The sequence below is a fragment of the Rhipicephalus microplus genome, chromosome 8 (assembly GCF_043290135.1).
Source record: "Rhipicephalus microplus isolate Deutch F79 chromosome 8, USDA_Rmic, whole genome shotgun sequence".
NCBI lineage: Eukaryota > Metazoa > Arthropoda > Arachnida > Ixodida > Ixodidae > Rhipicephalus > Rhipicephalus microplus.
The window spans coordinates 57,575,738-57,599,194 of record NC_134707.1 but is presented as its reverse complement, the minus strand read 5'-3'; the positions used below and the strand labels follow the sequence as shown (position 1 = coordinate 57,599,194).

Genomic DNA, 23,457 nt, shown 5'->3' with positions numbered 1-23,457 from the left:
AAACTTTCTAGCTGTAAATACTTCCGGCTGGGCCATTCAGCTCGAAGTGATTGAATACCTTGCTGGTACATTAGTAGTTGCTATTCGATGGACTAACAAATGCTTGCGGCACATTGTCACGGCACAGAAGTCTATTTTTGATCCAAATCGGGCCTTATACGGGTGAAATTTTTCGGTCATGACTAGCTCCTTTAAGCCAGCTGTGGAAACGAGTGGCATGTGTGCATGCAGAGGCTCTTGCAAGTACTTATGCCGGACAAAACTTTCTGCTCGTCACGTCGGCTCGCGCAAGGAAAATTGTAGATTTCCACCACCAAAGCCTTATCTAGAAAGCCATTACACAGACGAGTGTCCTAGTTAATAGTATAAATCTCGGTGATAACGTGACGAAATCTACGAAATTCCGCCGCACACCACCAAGGCTGGCCAGGGTGAACACATAGCTGACGTGCCGCTTCTGACACGCGAACAGAAAGTTGGCGATGTCATCTGACGCGGAATCAAGCTGCGACAGCTCGTCTGAACTTACCAGTGAGAAGTTTGTTGGCAGCGACGATTGCAGCAGTTACTATTTGAGCGCGGAAGCATCGCCTTTTGACTTCGACTCACCGGTGCGTGATGCATCTGACGTGCCCCGAATCTATCTCCTCGCAGCTCGGTGTAGGAGACGACGTCAACGACGATTAACACGCTGTAAGCAGCTTACAAAACTGAACCAAAGAATACCTGAACTGAGCTCGCCTCGACTCGTCCCTGAATTCGTGCAAGGCGGGCTTTTGAAAAAATAAATAATCACTTGCGTCACATGCACAGGGTGGCCCGCGTTTACAAGTGTGATTCTAAAATTGGCTACAAATTTTTAAAATTGTCTTTTTCAAAAGATTAAAAAACCTATATAATTTGACACACATCACCGCGACATGAACAAAAATTCACTCACGTTTTTATTGATTTTGCAATTGTTTAGAGTGCAGAAATACTTTACCAACGTAAGACTGTGTTACAGTGTACTAGATGTACACTGTAGGTCCGTTCGATTCATCTGCACCAGTCGGAACTGGTTCATGGCTGTGGACGCGAAGTTCAGAAATTGTGCAGCGTGAGTTCAGCGGTGCAGGCACAGCACAACACCCGAAACAAATGACGATGTGCCGACAAGGTGCAGGCTTCATTTCTTTTCGCTTAATTTACACCATTCAGCACACACTGACCGATGGCGAATCGCACATGCGGACAGTTTATGAGGCGCAAACATCTTGGCAAAACACACCGCATTTGTAGAGGCGGGTACGGCGCCTAAGCCACCTACGTCTAAGTGCTGCGTCGTCTGCTCAGCTGCACGCGCGCCTGCACCAAGCCGGCACCGTCAGCGAAGGAGGTGCAGGAAAATTGTGAACCAATGCTGCACCTCTTCTGCACCTTTCGAAACGAATGGCAGGGTTCAGCGGTCGTCAATGCTGCACCGCTGAAACGAATGGTAAGGTGCAGCACCTCGTGAACTGGTTCACGTGGTGCAGGCGAATCGAACGGACCTAGTAGCTGTGGTAAGCATTATTCTTCCTCCATGGTGGTAAGGCGTTGCCATTGTCATCATCGTATTGTGCCAACACGGTAGGTGTTCTGTGCCAACACCATCTAGAAAAAGTTTCTAGATGGTGTTGATTGTGCGCGCTTTTGCAGCATTATGCATACCGAACTAGAATATGATCATGTTCTAGTTAACTATGAGCGTGGTACGTAAAGCTGTTCTCTATAGTGGCGTGTGATGGGGAGGAAATGTTTTGTGCCCCACTGCAAAACGGGCTACAAGACGTGCAAAGACAAGTTTTCGGTATTCTCCGCGCCGAAAGAGGACGATCTCCTGGAGAAATGGAAGCGCGCAATTCCTCGGAAGGACCGAGTGCTTCAGCCGGTAGACCACGTCTGCGAAAGGCATTTCGAGCCCGAACTCGTGTGCAAGGAATGGACAGCCTACTACGAAGGACGCGTCCTGATGAGCGCGCCACGACGGGCGACGTTGGTGAAGGACGCCGTGCCCACCAGGTTCCCCGACTGTGCGGTGCACGTCTCCAAAACCTTAAGCAGGAAAAAGCCGGCTCAAAGATCGCCAAAGAGCAGGAAGAGACCGGCTCAGAGAAGACGTTCTGTCACGTCGAAAAAAAGCGCTCCGCCATCTATTCAAGACCCTTGCGTAGCAAAAGCCGGTGACAGTCAGTCGTCCGGTAACTGTCAATTCCCCGGTGACCGTCAATCTCCCGGTGACCGACGGTCCTCGCGCGCGTCACCAACTGTCGTATCCGGCAACTCTGCGGACACGACAGGTGAAGAACAAGGCTGCACCGTACCGTCAGTTAAGGACGAGTATCCCGTGTTCTCTAGCCTGTTTGAAAACATTCCTTGTCACCTTCTTCCCGCAAAGTCATGGGGTGTACACAGGCTAGAACTTGGTGACGAGAAAAGCGTCGTTTTTTCGGAGCTCATGTCAACGCAAGCACTTCCCAGCGACCAGTCGCCGGGAGGCGCGGGTTTGTTTAGTCCCTTTAGCGCTCTCAAGGTTGTGCAAATCGACCAGAAAATGGAAGTTCGCCTATTCCTCATGGGAAAGTGCGTCACCATGGAGCAGCTGAATTACTCGGGCGAGCTGCGGACTGTCGAAGATGTGCGATCGTTTTTGCAGCACGTGGATCAAATTAAGCTTTGTGCCGGAGGGCCGAGTGCTGTGGAGCAACGCCAGGTTAAACCTAAAGGCGCGTACATCGACGCGGATCGCAGGTGGCGCCACAATACGTGCTCCTTTATTGCACATTCGGAACCATCATCCTGCCTAAAGTGCCTTGGCCTTTCCGACACTTTGCAGACTCGCCAGAAGGGGACGCTCAAGAGAAAACGGCAGCCCTAAAGTGCCAGGTTTCGCCGTCGGTAGTCGCGATGCCAGCGTTGAAGCGTCCATTTCATATGTTGTGCCAAGCTAATTGCATGGTCCCAATATTGAAGAACAAACTGCTTAACCATATTTAGCAGGTATTTGAGCGGTGAAGGAAGCTTGCAAACAGCTTTAGAAACTTGGGATGCTTGAACTTTGCCTTAAAAAGTTGAATGCAACAACTTTGTTGGACATCGTTCACATAGTAGTCTCATTCGCTTGCCAGGCTCTGCTTTTCAGTGGACACTTCAGCCTTGCTTGTCAGAAGAGGAACGTATGTGTGCCTAATGTTGGCAGTTTGAGGTACAGTTGCTAAGTACCCATCATGCCATAAGACATCTTACTGCGCGTTGTCGAAGTGACCACCAAGCAGTTGCCTCACCTCGTGCATCCGTAAGGCAAAATGCACAGCTGCACACTTTCTTGATGCTATTTCTGAATATAATTAACTATGCCTCAGTTCTTTCTAATGGATAGATAGGTATTTATAACACGCACCTGTTGCCCACTTCACCTTGTGCAGTTCTGCCATGCAGCATTGCATGGCACCTGTACAGGTCTTTTATTGTCCGAAACCTTGGCGTGGCCCTGTGGAACAGGACCTGGCTGCTCCGCAGAAGGCCTAGGTTCGCACCCCACTTGAACTCGAAATGGCTACAGCGAAAGAACAAGGGCTGTTCTTGGTGCAGTAGTTGTCCGGTGGCACCGATGTTCTTAATCGCTATTATGCGAAATGAGAAGAAAAAAAAGACTATCAGAAAAAACATGCCGGATAGAATAGGATTCCAGCCATGATCGTTTGTGTGGCAGTCGACTATTCTATCTCAGAGCCACGCCGCTGCTGGAAACTCGTTCACAAAAAGACCGACTGTATACAGGCTTCATGTCGGGGAAGGAATTGCATTAATGTGTGTAATACGGCCTGGTTAAAAAGCGACAGTAAAATAATAACCAGGCATCACAGAATGCGAATTGTGCGACGAGTGGGTCATTCATTGGTTCGCACCCATTACAATAATCTTGCCCGTTATTCTTCATCAGCAGCCACGGCATCAACAATGTGCGCATAATGCCTTAGAGATGCGTCGAGGGTACCACGCTTCTCCACAGAATTTCGCATAATGTAGCAAAGTGCACGTTTCCTTACAAAAAAAAGGTTGCAATCATTTATTGCACAGCGTGTGCCTCGCAAGTGTGCTCGTATTAGATGCCAGGGAACCGAGTTAAAACATGTAATACATGCTTTCGCTGCCAAGCTTGACAACCTTGCAGAAGCATTTGAATGCAGCAACAGAAAAAATTCAAATTCGATTTAGGGGTTCTCGCTGATGTAAAAACAAAATATGCAAGAACGTGTTCCAATGCCACAGGATCCTAGTCGAACAAAAATTTTCCGAGTCTGGAAAGATACGAAGGTGCACTCCAGATTGACGATTTACTGTGGGTTCAGCGACTTAGGCGGTAGCTTCAACACTAGTGATGACCTTGCAGATCGTGATCTATTCCTTAGTGTTAGTGCATTTGGAGACATTTACTGGTGACTAGTTGCACTATGAACTAGTAAAGAGCCTACTAAGGGTGTCGTGCTTGTGTGGCGTTGAAGGCAATATGTGCGCGAGAGGAAGCTTGGTAGTCCATGGCAGTGCCGCAGATGACCACCTCATGAGGAAGGAGCCAAGCATAAATGGGGCACTACTCAAAATTAGTCGCTTTTTTTGTTAACCCTATTGATGATGCAAACATAGCAAATAAATGAATTATAGTTAATACTGCATGCCTGTATGCAATGTCCACTCAAACATCATTATAACATTGCATCTTACATGAAAATAGTAGGTTCGTTATATCCAAAAATTCATTACAAAGGTATATTCCTAGCACTATATTGCAATACTACTCATTTACGTCGTTATAAATGGTATTTCATTATATTCTAGTTCGTTATATCAAGTTGAGTGTATGCAGAATTGACACTGTGTGTGTCAGAGACTGAGAAAGTTCGGAGCAGCACAGTGAATAAGTCACGACAACCGTTCAAGCAGTGCTTTGTTGAAGCCACAGACCAAAATGTACTACCAGTTGAGCTCCAATTAGCGAAATCTTGTGGAAGACGAACACTCCTGCTTCATGGTGTCTGGATCTTGGTTCAGCTGTACAGCTCGAACACTGTGAATGTGTTAAACACCATGCCAGCAGCCAAAACCATGAGCGAGTAATGCAAAACTATTCCGTTCCACATGCGCCCTTAGAACTCCGCAATCGGTCGAAATAAACTCGAACCACGATATAACGAACCTGGATATAAGGAAATATTGGTCGTAACGCAGTAAATGAAAATAATTGTTGCAGTAGATATAGCATTACGAATAAACTGTTATAAAGAATGTTAGGATATAACGAACTTATTTTCATGAAAGATGCAACTTTGTTACAATGCGGTTCGAGAGCATACCGAGCCATGCCTACAATAGCGATTTGTTACGGGATGCAACAAAACACTGCAGCACCTTCATGTACTGAACCAAACATTCGGAGGGCAACCCTATTCAGAACAGAATCTAGTGACTGTTTTGGCACTGGGTGCTAAGTTGAAGCTGTTAAAGAAATAAAGTTATTTGTATATACCTGTATTCTGTGTAGTCGTATAATTGCCACGGAGCCATTCGTTTTCTTTTGGAACATACTAATTGATTGCAAATTTTCCATTTGGTCATGGAGCAGGCACACCTGCCAGCTTTAAAGGGCCCCTAAACCGCCTCCAATATTTTTTCAAACATTTCAAGTAAACACGTGCATCAAGCGCAGAACGCCGTTGCAATCAAAATTTTACACGTGGCTAGACTACAAGCAGCCGGCATGCCACAAATTTCAAGAAACAATCCCTCCTCCTCTCAGGGCCTTTAGGGCCTCCGCACAATGCCGATAAGTTGAATCACTGACACGCAGTGCATTGATGCTGTGATTGATCGAACGAGCAGCTCTCAACACTTGCTTGTTGTTTGCTGTGTTGCCCATGTGCCGTTGTTTTTCGTCGTGTTGCACCTGCATTGAGAATGCCAGCCATTAGCGCGGCACGGGTAAAAAGTGGGCAAAAATCGCCAAATGTACGTGCCAGCCCATATCGCCGCCACAATCTGTGGAAAGTGGTGGCGGCGGCGGCTCACCTCTTGCACAGGCGCTCCGGCACGGCATGTCACCGCACGGATCCATCACGTTCGCTATCCTTAAAAGGTGTGTGTGCAACGCAGTGTCCATACCGGTACAATTCGTATAAGCGCGAGTCGGCACGGCAGCAGCGGTTCGCCAACAAGCACGCAGTGGACGGAATCGCAGAAACCGGAAGTAGACTGTTTTTCGAACAGCACGGCAACGACGTATGCCGTGCAAAATTGGGAGGGGCACTCGGCAAGAGAGCAAAGTGGTTTTGCGAGAGAATACCAAAAAAAAGTAGCAAAGGAAACGGGGAAATCGCCACATTTTGATAATCAAACGCGTCCAACTCTGCTATTACGGCACATTTTTAGAAAAATGCTCACAGCTTTGTGTACGCTGTACACTTCTGCACAACTTTCTCACCACAACTAAATTACGACCTCCAAGTGGTTCTAGGGGCCCTTTAACACTCATTTTCAAGTATGTATGAAGTTATTCAGCACAATCTGTGCATACTTTCACGTTGATATAATGCGTTTTTGCAGTTTTCTGTCGCATCATGATTGACGAGCAAAAATGTTCAACCTATCGCGGAGCAGTGACGTCAAAACTGGAATAAAAACATAAAGGAATACAACTGCACTCCACCTACTTTGGCTCCAGCAGAGGCGGTTGAGCAAGATGTGGTGCCAAATCCGCTTTGTGCTATTGCTCATGCAATAAAATGCACTACACACACCATCACAAATTGCTCGTTGCAATAAAACAACACCCTTTGTTTGGTGACTGGCACGTCTTTTTTTTTAATATTATCACTTCTGAAGCAATAGGACTACTTTTGTCCATTGAACTAAATATGGCTGCCCTTGTTAAAGAGCATCCGGAAAAATTGAAAAAAAAAAAAACCCTTCCCAACACCCTTGAAGATGACAATCCCCCCACTACTTTGCTTCAGTGCAAAACAATGTACAACAATCGTGGGCTCCTCATCTTCAGCCATCAAGCGCAAAAGAGAAGGTTTCAAAATGCCCACTCTTCTTTTCCGTTTCTCCGGCGACACGCGCACCGATTTTGAGCTTTGAAGGGAACGGCACATCAAACGACTAGTAGCAGCAGTTTTGTTGGTTTCTTTTTTCCTTTTGCAGTTCGGAATAGGAAAAAGAATAGAGAGAGAACACCGCAAAGTCACGTGGTGCGCGCACACACAAATTTGCCCGTCGTGCGGCCATCCGCACGGAGTCCGTCGAAAGCTTCCGGGAAATCTCGCCAATGGGTGCAACGGCCGTTCACGCTCGCCTGAAGTAGACCAGCACGGCGAGCAGGAGGGCCATCACGGTCATGACGTAGAGGTCCCAGTCGGGACCAAGCACGTCGCTCGGGCTCATCTTGGGCAGCAGCTTGTCCAACTGTTGCTGTAACGACAAGTTGGCCAACTTTCGTCACCTGCAAAGCACTAGTCTCCCAGACTTCACTGTGCGGAATCAAGGAGACACTGAAGCGAAACAATTACACTCTAACCTCATTATAACAAAGTTGCATCTTACACAAAAATAGGTTCGTTAAATCCAAAAATTCGCTACAGATGTTTATTCCCAACACCATCTATTGCAAAACACTGTTGCTTTGTTATAACCAATATTTTGTTATATCCAGTTTCGTTATATTGAGGTTTGAGTGTAGTTTTGACTATTCAATCATACCCTGAAAACTAGTGGCAATTATCCCCCTCCCCCCAAAACCTCCAACAATGATATCTAACTTATTTTCAGTACTGTTGACCCCAGTTTTGGAGCCATTACAGGGGGCATTTATTCGTAAAGAGCAAAGGATAATATTCCGAGCAGCATACTTGTTATGCATTATTATTTTTTTTTTTTGGCCATGTAGGTTCAACTAATTTTCCTGACACTCGGTAGATTAAGTGCTTGGTTCACTCGAAATTCACTGGACTTGTTACTGTTCAAAAACTGTAGAACGTAGTGGATGCAGTCAAAATCTGACGTTACAGAAACGGAAAGAGGAACTTCAAGGCGGCATCGCCACCCGCATTTTATTTTTGCGCGTTTCCTCGCTAACCAAGCAACTTCTTGCAGAACGCATGGTGTTTTCGGTATTACGAATGAGGTTAATGCTGCTGCAGGCAGCAGTTGTCTTATGCATGTGACCTTTTTGCGGAAAGCCGTAGTTAAGTTGAGGTTAGCTTTATGCACGCCAGTCACAACGCGGTTCGCCGAGAAAAAAAGGTGCCATTACGGCAGAGGGAAAATGGTGACGGTAGAGCCAACATGTCATAACAGTTTGGCGCTTTTCTTGGGCGACTAGAGTCTAGGTGGGTGAAATCCCAACATGAGATTGGCTCCTTAAGGATGGTCATCATCATACCGTAACTTTTAATCAAACAGGTTTGGAGCATAGTGATATCCTGGTTTTTGTTGAAAATGTTGCCCCCTAAAAGCACGAAAAAATGTTTGATGCTTTCGGAAATACATGTTACATCTGAAAAATCATTGTGTATTTGAAATTGGCAAACAAATCTACGCAAGCTGGTGACAAAACTGTGTGAAAAACAAGGACAAGAGAGGCACACACACTGCGCTTGAGTGTGTGCCCGCCCTAATGTTCGTTTTTTCACGCAGTTTCGTCGTAATGATTTACTAACTTGCCACGCGCTCAGTTTTTCTAAACACTGAGCTGAGCAAGTTTCATCAAAACTGATGAACAATCTAAAAAGTGTTCTGAAGAGCAGGGTTTCTCTGCTCTCATGACTAGGATTTGGCGACATTTCCACATAGCACCATCTGTTGTCGGCGACAACGTTGCGCTGCTCTAACCGAATGGAATATACAAAAAAAAGCCATATCTGACAAGAAAAGCTACTTTAAATATCAAAATTATCAAAAAAGACTCCCAGATCTACACAGGAGAGACGCAAACAAACATTCTGTTAAAATTTTATGCGTCACACTACAAACTGCATAGCTTTCCAGTGTGCTTAATGTATTTTCAATGTATTTCCTACAGGAAGTGTGATACTGAAATTTCGCCAAAACGTCGGAGTAGGTCTCTGCAATATAGATGCTGGAGTTGTTTTTTGATAATTAGCTCATTTAAAAAGATATGATGTTTTTTCGCCTCTTTGCAATTCAGTTACAGCGGGTCACCGCTGTCGCCACCAAGAGATGGCGCCACATACCCCCAAATCCAGGGAGTGCGCCGCAAATCAATTGTCCAAAATTTTGTCGCAGCTGCCCTCACGAGGGGGTTACATAAACGAGACTCGAAGAAAGGGTTCGACGTGAACGAGTGCACCCACCTCTTGGAGGTAAGCGAACCCGTAGAGCAGGGCAAGTTTGACGAGCGCCAGGGCAACCGGCAGCTGGGCGTCGGCGCTCGTCTCGGCGGCCATGTCGTAGTAGCGTTTTGCCAAGTGGATGTCCTGCGAAACGGTGGCGAGAAGCAGTGCTCCATGCATCAGCTCCGTTTACAATGGTGGTCTAAACAGTTCTAGCATTTGGAGAAACTTCATGGAACGGTGGCAAGACGGAGTGTTAGGCTACTTCTGCGCACTTGCAGTGCAGCAGTTCAATGTACAAACCAAGATTGTATACTGAACACGCATCATATGCCATCGGAACTCTTCACTACAACACATACACGTGCCTTCGAGTTAGAACTGGCATGCTGAAGAATTTCGCACACTGCAGCAGACATGCATCATTTCGAAAAATTTCTTCATTAAACAATGTAGTATTTGTGCATCCAAATCTTCATTTGCATGAAGACATAATTTACAAGGCGCTAATGTAGCAGTTGTGTTGGTGGCACCACAACATTATAACATGCCGAATAGCTGATCAGCAAAAGAAAAAGCACTTGTCTACGTATTATCACCAGTTCTCCCTCATCGAAGAGGTTAGCTCAGAGACGAAAATGCCAAGCTGTTAACAAGAGAGGTTGACTGCAGAAGTGGCAGTGCCGATACTTTGGTTAGGCCGAATATAATAAATGCATCAGCAAAAAAAGAGAGAGAAAGGAGAACGTTCGGAGCGATATGTAAAGGCTGTAGGCATGTTTGGTGCCAGGCCAAGGATTATTTTGGGCCCGAAATGCTCCACTGACATGTGAGGAGGCAAAACAGTGAACTTCGACGCAGTTAGTGCAAGTCGCCCTCGGGTGGGTACATGTAGAGAAATACATGCAGCTAAAGTAGATGCTTAGGCATATTGGTGTGACATTCTAGAAAACAAACAGCGCAAAGAAGATAGAATGGGGTAAAAAAAAAGAGGGTACGAACAGCGCTCGTTTGTGACCTTCCTTATGCTGTTCTCTAGAGAAACGAGATTATAACAAAATGACTCGAACGATGCAACAGGACCACAGCTGCTTTTTTTTTTTTTTTACTGCCACAATAGTTATCGTAAACACATGGACGTATAGTCACACCTGATCATAGAGAAGTTGCAACCCGACTATAGCTACATCATGCCCCAAACTCTGTTCTAAATTTCTACTAACACTGTGTGTAATGAATCCTATCATAACTGATAATTCATTGTATCAGTATTCACAATACCAAGGTTTGGATGTAGCTTGCGAGTTTTGTGAGCTCTGTGAATAGTGCCCAAAATGTCCAGCATCCTTACGTCAACGTAAAAAAAACTAGCAGCTCTCTACGTTTGACTTTAAGGCCGTGTTAAAAACAAAAACAACAGAACACATGGAAGTAAATGGGAGCATGGAAAACAATGCAGTATTTGGTTTCCACAGAGAGAATATGGAACGGTAGTTGCAACAGCCGAATTTCATAACAGACCTCGTTCCATAACCCCTGCACTGGTCGGGTCCCATTCTGTCGGTCCTCTACTTTCATGGAAAAAAAGGATCCAGTACACAGCCATGCGAACCAAGAAGGCGCTTATTCACACTTTCTTCAACTCGGTAAAGCCCACTAGCCACATTATGTAACCAACAGCAAGCTAATGTAACACGTTGCTGAATTGAGGTCGTTTGACTTGCAGAGACAAAGCAACAACCAAGCAAGAAAACCCTACCACTGGGTCATGTCTCTATAATGAACGCGTATTCAACCATATGGTAAAGGTAGTTAGTGGAGTACTACTAAAGCTCCCCATCCAGCCCGTGAGAGTTGACTGCGTGAAGCTTGGTTAAAGATCAAAATGCACCTTCAATGCTAAACCTCGCTAATGGTTTTAACACTGCCTCCCCTTCACATGAAACTAACCTAACTTTTCTTAACTGTCCTGGGGCACTAGCTTAAATACAATCTGCAAAGAGAGAATGACCCGTCTTTGCTTTGATTTTAACGGCAATTAAATGATCTAACCTACTAATCGGCGACTCATGATGGTGTTACCTCATACACAAAACCGATCACCAGGTACCCATCTTCTTGATTGATTTATTGATTGACTCATTGATACGTGGGGTTTAACGTCCCAAAACCACCATATGAGTATGAGAGACGTTGTAGTGGAGGGCTCCATAAAACTAGACCACCTGGGGTTCTTTAACGTACACCCAAATCTGAGCACAAGGGCCTACGGCATTTTCGCTTCCGTCGAAAATGCAGCCGCCGCAGTCGGGCATCAATCCCACCACCTGCGGATCAGCAGCCGAGTACCTTAGCCACTAGACCGCCAGGGCGGGGCACCCACCTTCTTGAGACCCAGCCCTTGCTCATGCATGTAGCCGAGGTTGAACATGGCCTGGGCATTGTGCTGCTGCTCGGACGCCATGCGGTAGTGGGTGGCAGCCGTCTCGTAGTCGATGTTTGTGCCGTATCCGTAGTAGTGGTAGTCGCCCAGCTTCACCCGTGCTACCGAGTAGCCTGCAGTGCACATCGTCATCGCCCGCTTAAAAATGCACAGGAATTTAGAAAAACTGTACAAAATTGTTCTAGAAAAAATAAAAGCGTCAATTTGTAAACCAGGATGACTAATTAGTTGAAGGGGTACTGAAACAAAAGCTTTGGCCTCTCGCTGCATTGTGTTGCTAGGGTGCCCGTTAGTCATAACACGGGCACGTCATTCGCTGCAGCACGCGACAGGTAATTAATCAAACACCCCTCATTATTGACCAGTCTCACTCTCAGTTTGGGAGAGCTCCAAAAATGACAAGCCGGTGGGCGCAACTATCACCACCTAGCATGTGCAGCTCTCGACCAAGGGGCACACAGAATTGTAACACACTTCTGGACAACCCGCACCATGAAATCTTTTCAAATACCGTAGGAAACGGGTAACAAAGTTGCATCTTACACGAAAATAAGTTTGATACATCCAAAAATTCGTTTTAAAGGTTTATACCTAGCACTATTTCTACTGCAAGACTATCTTTTGTTTACTTCACTATAACCACTTTTCGTTATATCTGGGTTCGTTATAAAGAGGTTTGAGTGTATAACAATTTTTTGCAAGCTAAATACTAGATGTTAAACCACATAGTTGAGTTAGCACCAAGCCAACAAGTGCCATTCTGTGCGAAATTATGCAGGCATCCTGAGAGGCCGTTGGAGACCAGTTTTGATGTTCTCTTTCACTTGAGCGTAGAAAAAAGTATTTTTTTCCTCACCTTGTGTGGCAGCTCGGTTCCAGAACAACAGGGCCCAGGCAAAAGTCTCGTTCTTCGGAAAATGCTTGCTCTCACCTGTTGGACAGATGTGACGACAACCTTACGTCAAACGGCATAACTACAGACTAAAAAAACTACACTCACGAGGTTTTCCATGCCACAACCACAATATGATTACGAGCCACGCGATGGAGAAGGACTTCGGACTAATTTTTACCCCTCGGGGGGTTTTTTAACGTACACTAAAGATAGGCATCATGTTTCTCAATGTACAGGTCGCATATACCGTAATTACTCGAATCTAACGTGCACTTTTTTTCCGGTGAAGCGAGTTCATAAATCGCATGCGCGTTAAAATCGAGTGCGAAAAAAAAAATGAATACGGTCATTCTATTGCCATCGGCATTTCCAAAATGGCCGCCCCCTACATGCTTTGGCATGGCGCGTCGGCCATTTGTGCTTGTGTGTTTCCCTTGTGCGGCAGTTCGTACGCGTGCTGAGGAGTCATCTTGTAGTTCATTCGTCATCTTGTAGTTCATTAGCATCGACGGCATGGAAGGGCCTCGTATTTGGAATTGCTGGCCCCGCATCGCACGAAAGAGGGAAAAAAAAGAGTGCGAGGAGGACGTCAGCGCCAGCGTCAGGATTGCTCGCGCGCTATTGGTTCCTCTCTGTAGGGGACGTGCACGCCTGTAGGTGACGTGCTGGTGACGCACGCATGCACGCGCGATAGAATGCACGGAGTTTTTTTGGCTGTTCAATCGTAGGGAAGCACCCACAACCTGCCGCCACACTCTTTCTCTACCTTTCCCTTCTGCCTTTCTTCATCCCTCTTTCCCTCTCCCTGCAATAGCTGAGCCGAACCGTGCTACCCCCAAGAGTTGTAGAAGAGTGACTTTTTTTGTTTTGTTTTATTCAACCAACCACTACATCGCTACCCCCAAGAGTTGTAGAAGAGTGACTTTTTTTTGTTTTGTTTTATTCAACCAACCACTACATCATACGTGCCACTGCTGACATGGTCAAAGCTCATGTGCGAATTAAAAGTTTGAAATTACCATCTAACGTTCAATCACATGCTTCGCACTTCTGTCCCACACCATACTAGTTCCAACTGCCCTTGCATAAATGCGATTCCGACAATCATGGCAGACGCCCAGACGCTCACGTCTGAATTAGACGCCAACACATCAAACGTGAAGCGTGTTTCGGTCAACGACGCCGCTCCGAATGACATGGAAGCCTCGCGCACGTGCGAAGTAGACGCCAGTTCGGCCGGCCCATCAGACGTGAAGTGCCTCCTCGTCGACCTCTGCACGGACGGATGCGCACAAGTGGCTCGCCAGCTACAGCAAAGCAACTAATAGGACGATCCACGTCATATTAGTTGCATTACTGCTGTCTGTGCTGAAGGCGTCACGGAGGCACTTCACATTGACAGTCTCTTCGCTCATCGAAACCATCACCGTACTATTGCCATCTTATCGAAATTCACTCGCTGGCCTCCTCGCCGCACGGTAGCGATCTATCCAAGACACTGAAGGGGCGAGGGTGCTTCGGCACGATAGAACAGCCGTAAACACTTCTCTGTGTTTCCGTGACTCCGCGACGACAGTGACTGCCGGCGTGTCTTCGGGAGATCAGCGGCTGAGCGAAAATTCGCCCCATGTCTTTGCTTCAAATGACCACGAAGCCAGCAATCTTGGGGGAGTTAACAATGCCCTCTGTGAGGCTTCCGCGGCGTCTGAATAGGCAGTTCGAGCACTCAACTGAAGTCTTTTCTTCGCTACCTTATTATGTAACCCAGACCCCATCCCTCGTTACCACGGATTATAGCGGGGGCTGCGCCGCTTAGCCGGAGAGGGTCTATGGCAGAGCGGGGAGCATGGCTGAAAATGAGGTGCACATGTGCAAGTTTAGCTGGTGTCATGCGTCACCAGCACCCGCGTCACCAGTACGTCGCCTCCAGAGGCGAACCAATAGCGTGCGAGTAATCCTGAGGCTGGCACTGGCGTCCTCCCAACACCGACTAAATTTGGTCCTCCTTGCACTCTTTCTTTTCCCTCTTTCTTGCGATGCGGGGCCAGCAATTCCAAATACACAGAAGGGCCGACTACAAAAACTCGACGAGTGCACCACGATGCCACTTTTAAAAGAAAAGTCATCGCGTGTGCCGAAACAGACGGAAATCGGGCCGCATCGCGGTCGTTCGGAGTTCCCGAAAGGTGCGTGCGGGACTGGCGGAAACAAAAGCAGAAGATTGTCGACAGCAAAAATTCACGCAAAAGCTTCAGTGGACCACAGCAGGGCCGGTTTCCGCAAATTGAAGAGCTGCTCGCCGAGTATGTGCTTGGGCAGCGAGCGGCACAGCGGCCCGTGACGACAGAACTGCTCTAAGTGCGGGCTATGCAGTTAGCTTTAGAAAAAGGGCTAATGCGGAGCCAGTTCAAAGAGAGCAGGTGCTGGCTAACTAACTTTATGAAGAGAAAAGGCTTTTCCCTCCAAAAGCGAACGGGCATGGGCCAAAACTTGCTGGAGGAGTACGAAGAAAAGCTTCACAGTTTTCAGAGGTTCGTCCTAAACTTGCGGCACAACAACGGCTACCTGCTTGGGCAAATCGGGAATGCTGATCAGACGCCTCTTTACTTCGACATGCCTGGCACCACAACCGTCGAGAAGAAGGGGGCGAAGCAAGTTCGTATGCTGACATCGGGCCACGGTAAAACAAGAGTGACGGCAATGCTCCGTTGCACGTCAGATGGGCACAAGCTTCCCCCGTACCTCATATTTAAACGGAAGACGCTCCCGAAAAGAGTCGTTTTCCCGAGTAGTGTGATCGTGCGGGCTAACGAGAAAAATGGGTGGGCGTTGCAATCGATGTCTTACTTTTACTTTTTTTTCTTTTTCGTCGTGAAAACCGAGTGCGCGTTACAATCGAGGGCGCGGTAGAATCGAGTAAATACGGTAAGATGCACCAGTGAAAATATTGAGAAAAAAAGGGCCGTCTTACACAACACAAAATACGGTACCGAGCAACTTTCACATTCCGCCCCGTGACCGTGATCCTGTGGGTGTAGCCATGACCGGAAAACTTGTGGGGCTCACCAGAGGGGCACATCTTTACGATTGTGCACACAACCATCCATACAATACAAAGTGCTCATCACATCCTAGCATTTTTATCATTTTAGCATGAAAACCCCACATGGAGCAACAGCAACACACAAGTCCATCTTTCACGTGCCCAGTACTCATGAAAGAGTGCGATAGAAGACTACGTCGGTGGTACATTCCGGTTTCCTGAGCAAAGTGGCGTGCTCCACTTCGTAAACTTTTTCTTTTGTTTGTTCTTGTACTGTTCCCAAGGAGAACAAGTTAATGAAGTAGTATTTGAGTAAATTCGGTGTTTATCTTTATACAGTTCACATTTATAAATATTTGCTACGTATTAAAGAAAACAATTGTTTTTATGAATAGCGGCTGTTCAAATTGAAGGCCAAATTATATGGGGCACCATTTCAACGAACATTTGAAATCTCGCCATATTACCTGCCCAGCGGTCTAGTGGTTACGACGCTCGATTGCTGACCCGGAAGTCGCAGTATTTAATCTAAGCCACGGTCGCCGCATATTCGATGGAAGTGAAAATGTTGGAAACCCGTGTACGTCAGACTTAGGTGCATGTTAAAGAAACCCGGGTGGCGGAAATTTCCGAAGCCCTCCACTACAACCATCCCATCATCGTATCGCGGTTTCGGGGCGTTAAACCCCAGATGTTATTAAATATTGCAACATTAGCACACCCCTAAGTACTGGTGAAGCTCCACCCCCAAGCTTGACCTTCGCTGCCGCAGAATATTCACCGCAAATACAGTCAGATACATCGTGGCTGAAAATCGCAGAGCCCACCTCTGTCCAGGATAAAGGCCGCGTTGCTCTGGGCCACCTCGTAACCGAGCTCGGCGAGGAACGCATACTTCACGAGGGCGACGTCCACTCGGCCGTCTCGGTAGTCGGAGTAAGCCTGCATCAGCTTCTCGCTCCACCGGCCGCGCTCCGCCACGTTCTTAAAGAGCTGCACACAGAAACGAGGCCACGAGTTTGTTTGTGGTGGCCACAGTGCACTGTAGGTGCGCTTGTTTGTGGCATTACTGGCGTATCATTACCGTGTGGCTCACGTAAGGGTCACACTTTTTGTCATTATGCTTGCAAGGTATGAACCTCAAAAGATGCAGTGTCATTCTGCACAGAATGTGTGGTAATTAAGATTATTCAGGGATCACAAATCAGCGTGAACAGCATCATTTCCATAATGAATTTGTAAAGGGCCAGTAAGCAACCTCACAGTTGAAAATTTGGGATGAAAAGATAACCGCACATGCCACCACAAGAAGTTTGTGAATAAGGGCTACAATAAAGATGTTACAGGGCTAAGAACAACCAACTCCGACTGGCTCCAGTTTCATTCGATCTACCCCTCTCCGGATACGAGAGGGGTACACATAGCCTGCTGTCATGGCTATGCTGACTCCAGCAAGGTAGCAAAACATAGGCGATTACGACATCAGCATGCCGTAAATAACCGACCAAGGTTTCCTCCATGTACTGCTCAGGTCAGCATGCCACGGCGAGGAAGTGTGGGGCAAAGGCACGGGCAGGGAACACAAATATGTGGCACGCGTACCAACTGCGTGGCCTAAACTGCATCACTGCAGGACCAAAGCAGTGTCTCGTAGAGCATAACTCCAATCAACAAGGTCAACACTACGTAAAGCTGCCCGTCAACAACATTACGTCACTTCACGGGCGGAGATGACTGGGCAAGAACTGGAGAAGAGTGCAGGAATAGTTTTTTTTTTTTTTTAAGTGAACCACCTGCGCGACACGAAACGCTGTGAAATCGAGAAAATGCCATTGGTATGGCCTGCCACAGCATTCGACGAACTTGTTTCGGAAGTGAAGAAACAGAAACAAACCCTATTTGCTTTCACGCAAGTTGTGCGATCTGGCTACTCGCCTTGATTATCAACAGCACTGGTACTCTCTCTCAGTTCGTCGTTGAATTTGTGGTTAAAGATGTCCTCTGTGCCACCCACACCATTGGAGACCCCATTACTTTAAGTTATTGATTACTTCAGTTCTTAATCCACACAAAATCTGTGTAGGATGCGCATGGATCGAAACACAACATCCAAGATTTGCAGTATAACGACAGGTGTGCGTGATTGATTGAGAAAACCATGTGTTGGCATCAATCTAGCCATTGAATTTATTGTTGGCTCCAATTGAAGCATCCAAGCCGAAATTACACCGATATGCCATGAACTGAAGAGGGGCCTGAATGATAGCATGCGCGCTACTTAGCCCTAAGTTATCATGCTTCCACCCATGAGCATGGCAAGTTTGCACCTTCTGCCCAGATCGGAATGTGGTTGCCAACATCTGCAGCCCCACGTTGTGCGACGAACATGACTGACACGAGAACGTGCTTGGGGCGCATCATGCACTCACCTCCGCGGCAGTGCTGCATGAGCGCATGGTTCCCGTGCCCGTGGCGTGCATCTGCGCCAGGTTGTAGAAGGCCAGCACGTGTCCCGACTGGGACGCCAGAGTGTAGAACTTGATGGCCATCTTGAAGTCTCGCAGCACGCCCAGCCCGTCTGTGAATCGTCACAGGAAAAGAACGCACGAATGTCAAAGATTCCATGCTGCAAGAGCAGTTACTAATGTGCAGCATTCTACGAGTAGCAAACTAAGTTTCGGAAGCGGTCTCTGGGCTGCAATGAAAGAGAATTTCCGAATTCGTATTTGAAAAAATACAGTGAGTTCCACGCCATGAAAACTGTCAGCGATGCTGTAAGCATGCAAGTTTAAGAGGGATAAATTAAAACAGCTTAGCCTTATGCCGAGTGTTATAATCATTCAGATCTATATATCTATTTATTCACTCCCTCCCCTGATCATATGACCTGCCTAACTACTGCTACACACAAACCTTGCTATAACATAGATATAACAAAATATTGTTTATAACAAAGTAAACAAAAAAAGTATAGTCTCGCAATAGGTACAGTGTTAGGAATATACCTTTATAACGAATTTCAGATATAACAAACTTATTTTGATGTAAGATAGTATTTTGTTTAGGTTTGTGCGAATAGTGAATTTTAGGATCGAAGAGAATAGCGATTTTGATCGAATAATTTGGAATCGAATGCGAATGGTATGTATGACATATAAAAAAAAAAGATATTTACCATGAACTTACTAACCTGCACAATATTTTTTTTTAGTTGAAATAGGGACCTTATTCAAATGCCATTTTTTTTTTCATTCAGAAGAAGTCCAGACAACCTTGAGTAGTAGTTTCGGTAGGATGCGAGTGATAAGATACTTAACGTTTTAAAATTTAATATGCTTGAAGCATATGAGCCATCATAACAAGCTTAATACAATGAATAATTGATTTGAGGGAAACATGTTCCTTCAAAGGGGCCCTGCAACACTTTTTCAAGTAGCCATGGAGCCAGTAAGCATGCTTTTCGCCTCACATATTTACCACCCCAAAGTTCCTACAATCAGTCCAGTACAAGCAGAGTTCCAAAAATTTGTTGCAGGTTGCAATTGCATTCTCTCTTCTCGCCCTGACGAAATAGCTGGAAGTTATGCAGGGAGGAATGGCGCAGCGAAAAAAAAATACGTCACACGCACCTCGTGACCTCGAGCACATTTTTTTTTTCCTTCTAATACGCGGCTTTTTAGTGCGATCGCGCACGTACTCGTGGACAAGCTGCGGCCTCCTGCGGCGGCCTCGGTAACGATGAGCGCGCCATGCTCAAATCAGCCAATTGCTGTGACCAGAGCTCTATATTCCTTCTTGGCTGTGACAAGCGATTTGCCGAGGGAAGAAAGCAATTTCTAGCTTTGAAAACATATTGCGAATTACAGGCCGCGTGCAGCGCTATAATATTTGCCTTGCGTATTCTCGGTAGCTTCGAATACTGATCGACTGCGTTTTCTGGCCATGTTCAGCAAGTTTCAGGGCCTTTTAAACTTGAAAAGAGGCTTTGCGGCAAAACGAATTTTCCCTGAATAGATGCTTTCACAGCTAAACATTCCTACATTGCAGTGAAACCACCTTTACAAGCAGTAACATGCAGGTTAATATACATTTATTCGTTCATTGCGAATATTTCAAAAATACTCGATAATTTAAATTCTAATTGAAACGAATTCGAATACTCGGCTATTAGTTCAAATATTCAAGGCATTCAAATATTCGCACCAGCCTCATTTTGTTATGACAAGGTTTGAGCGTACTTCTTTGACGATGACACAGGTAGACTAAAGAGAACCTTGATGTAGAAAAAATATCTATAAATGTGCCTGGATCTACAAACGATCTCAAAGTAGAACATAAACTAATTCAAGCATAAACACTAATAAGAAATTTTGAACGAAAACAAAATGGGATAGAGTTACATCTTCCAAGATTCCCAATGGTGTGTTGCAGCTGTTGGCATGTCTGAATATGATCTAAGTTCATCACAACGAGATAGAATACAGATTAACGCTGTATGTCTCGTAAAGTGAACGTGCCGATCATGTTATGTCACACAGTGCACTTTTAAAGCTTCATATGCCAAGCTTTCAATGAACTGTATGCAAGGAAATCCAGATGGTTCAGGTTATTCTGATGGCTTCACCTACGATATTTTATACTGCTTGTCAACTTCATTTGCCTAATTATACATTTCCCATATAAATTATGCTGAACATTGAACGGACCCACAGCCAAAGGCTAGAAATGTCATGCATAGCCTAACGACAATAAATCTCGTCAACTTGACTGAACACAAATGGCAGCTCACTGTAGTACATGTTGCCCAGTTGAAGCTGGCCGTCGACCCATCCTTGATTTGCGGCGAGCGTGAAGTACTTGAACGCCTTCTGATAGTCCTGCAAACGAGAAAAACGACATCATTAACGATGGCACAGCAACGGAATCACTAACTAAGCTGCGAATTTCTCGCTGCTGGACACCCAACTTCAGACTAAGGCATATTCATTAAACCACACAAACTTTTCTCTTCCTGTGAATGTTCCTCGTTAAAATGAAATGACTGCACACTGAATAGAATAGATAATGAATGCACTCGTAACTAAATTTCTTATACATAATTTCTCAGTTAGTGCATTTATTTGAGCTGCTTGGTACAAACTGAATGAACCCGCCATGCACGTGTTTCAAAGACCAGAAGCAGATAAGGGTGGTCTAGCGCTTATTTAAAACAACAGTGTGCATTCTGCCGAGGCCCTTGGCATATACAAGCTGCCCGAGGTTATTGATGCAGCCAATTCTTACAGGCACGCTCGTGACCACTGGCTCCAAAGCTTCGTCTTCGTCATGATCCAATTCCTCCAAATCGCTCTTGTGGCGCACTTCATTCACAATGTCCTGATCCGTGCACGATTCTGCAGTGTCAGCATCATCATCGGCCGTAATGAAATCATCCCAGCAGATGCCCAGGCCTCCCGTGCCAGAGCCGACGACGCGCTGCCGCGAATTGCCGCCGGAGTGGTCCAGATCGGAAGCTTCGGGCTTGGCATCGGGTCCAACGTCAAAATCAGTTTTGCGCACATGTAGCCGGGAGTGCCGCCCACGAAGTCTTCGCCATCTTCACAGCTGAATACAGGGACAACCGAAGCTCTAAGTTGGCTGCCGGGCGGTCAACAGCCATGGGCAAGCACTCCACGGCGCGGCACCTATAGCAAGTCCTAAATGCGTGGATTATGCCCAAGCCAAGCGGTCGCACTTTCGATGTTGTATTGAGTAGCAGGAAAAGGCGCAGAAAGCCTCCCGTCCGCCATCCTGATCACACATGCACACCAACAGCAAGCAAGAGCACATGCACGGCATACACTTTTCCCGATAAAATTTGTGCTGCCGTGAAGCCCCACTTTAGGGTCAAACAAACATCAAATCATCCCCAGGGCTTTTTTTTTTCCAATTTACGAGCTTGTTATACTGACTTACTGCTCTAAGTACAGTTATTTTAAAACGACATATTTTACAGTTGATCGCTCGCATTCTACGGAGAGTCATACTATATACTGCAACTATATTCAAAGTTGTTTTAACTTCCTTTGAACCAAAAAGATTGATATTTTCACAGGCCTTATTTCAGTTTCTAAAACATACTGTGCAGCTTAGTTGTGTCATGACAAATATGCCCATTCTTCTTTACAATTTGCGATATAGACTACTTGAATTTATTTCAAAATAATAGGACTAAATCACCCTTCACTTCGAACCTAAATTTTCCATTCACGTAAGCCTAGCAATCAGTACGAAATAATTTTACAGCCGATACGAATAGAGCCAGGGTTTGAATAGCCCATAACGGGGCACAGGTTGTAAGAGGCAAAATATGTTACATTTCAAAATTTGCCATACTTAGCTAACATAAGCCAGTATAACATGCTTACAATCTTTTGATCATGTCGATCGAAGAGTCGGTAATATGCCCACTTAACTACAAAGCGTGGCTATGCTGCAGTGCATATTTCCTCTGAACAGGCAGCTTCACAGCTCAGTGTCACCTCATGCACAGTACAAGTGACACTTCACAGCTGTGAAATCGCCTTTGCAGGCGAGTTATATATCGTAGAATATGTCTATTCATTCGTTCGGAATGCATTGAAATTTTAGAAATCTTAACCTCGCATGTCATGGTTTGCATGCCACTGGCATTTCCAGGAGCAAGTGTGCCAGGGCGTCCAGTACGCTGTAGAGCGGGAACATGTAGCCACGTGTCGTCGAGTAGAGGCAGTGCATTAATATGCCATGTATGTAAGTGTCGCTTATGCAAACCACGACATGCAACCGGAGCAGGACCAAGCTCCAAGAATAAACGACGACCACCTAATAGAAACGTGCGAGGCCAAGCTCGTCCTCGAGGACTTGGAATACCAGCGACAACTCGTCACCAGGGCTAAGAGGGCAGTTGAACCCAGAGGGTTCCTGGACTAGGGAACCCTCCCACTTTAGGGTGATAACGGGCCTCGCTCGGAACACTGTTTCTAAATAAAGGTTTAGTTCTCTCTCTTTCTTAACCTCGCATTAAAGCAAATTCAAGTTTCGTAGTATAAGTTAGAACATTCAAGGCACTTGAATATTCAGGCAGGATTAATCATTACATTACCCACCTTTTCTACGCCTTTTCCGTGCAGGTACATAAGTCCCAGACCACTCTGCCCCACAGCATTACCCTGAAGAAAAGACAAAAAACAAACACGGGAACTTGTACGTTGAGGTGACTTGCAAAAGAGCAGTAGCTGAGCATGCATGCATGCAACGGTACAAGAATTCAATCAAGAGTTTGTCACAATAATGGACAAGTTTAGCCGGATTTACTTAATACAATTTTATAATTTTATTCTCCACTGATTATGATGACAATGTACCATATTTACTTCAATGTAACAAGAGATTCCTTCACTTTTCTTTTTTTTTAGATGTTTGCTACCTAAAATTGATGCTCGCGTTACAATCGAATAGTAAAAATACTGTTTTATTACTAGTAGTATTACTTTTAGTAATAGTATTATTAGTATTGTTCAGCCTATCATTGTGGTCGCCTTACAATGAAGTAAATACGACAGACAGAACACTGTATTTGAGCCTTGGCAAACTGTGACAGGGAAAAATGAAACAGCTACTCCATTCAGGCCTTGTAATTCCTGTAACCTTACGTGCAGCCACTTCTTATGGGTACAAAAGACGAGAG

The 23,457-nt window shown here is 45.8% G+C and overlaps 1 protein-coding gene and 1 long non-coding RNA gene across 2 annotated transcripts in view; one reads left to right on the top strand and one right to left on the bottom strand.

Annotated features, from left to right (window-relative positions):
• Positions 1–1,545: 1,545 nt before the first annotated feature.
• On the top strand, positions 1,546–6,862 carry LOC142769064 (uncharacterized). Its single transcript, XR_012885631.1, has 2 exons — positions 1,546–1,611; positions 6,622–6,862. It is a non-coding gene; the product is annotated as an uncharacterized LOC142769064 (long non-coding RNA).
• A 321-nt stretch (positions 6,863–7,183) lies between these two features.
• Positions 7,184–23,457, bottom strand: part of LOC119164511 (protein sel-1 homolog 1-like) — a 40,943-nt gene continuing 24,669 nt past the window's right edge. Inside the window, exons 9-16 of the mRNA XM_075871899.1 lie at positions 22,877–22,939; positions 20,539–20,626; positions 18,179–18,327; positions 16,577–16,742; positions 12,668–12,742; positions 11,752–11,924; positions 9,390–9,512; positions 7,184–7,488 (exon numbers count right to left, since the gene is read on the bottom strand). Coding sequence (XP_075728014.1) covers positions 7,363–7,488; positions 9,390–9,512; positions 11,752–11,924; positions 12,668–12,742; positions 16,577–16,742; positions 18,179–18,327; positions 20,539–20,626; positions 22,877–22,939 — 963 coding nt within the window. The 3' untranslated portion in view covers positions 7,184–7,362. The remainder of the gene's footprint in view (positions 7,489–9,389; positions 9,513–11,751; positions 11,925–12,667; positions 12,743–16,576; positions 16,743–18,178; positions 18,328–20,538; positions 20,627–22,876; positions 22,940–23,457) is intronic.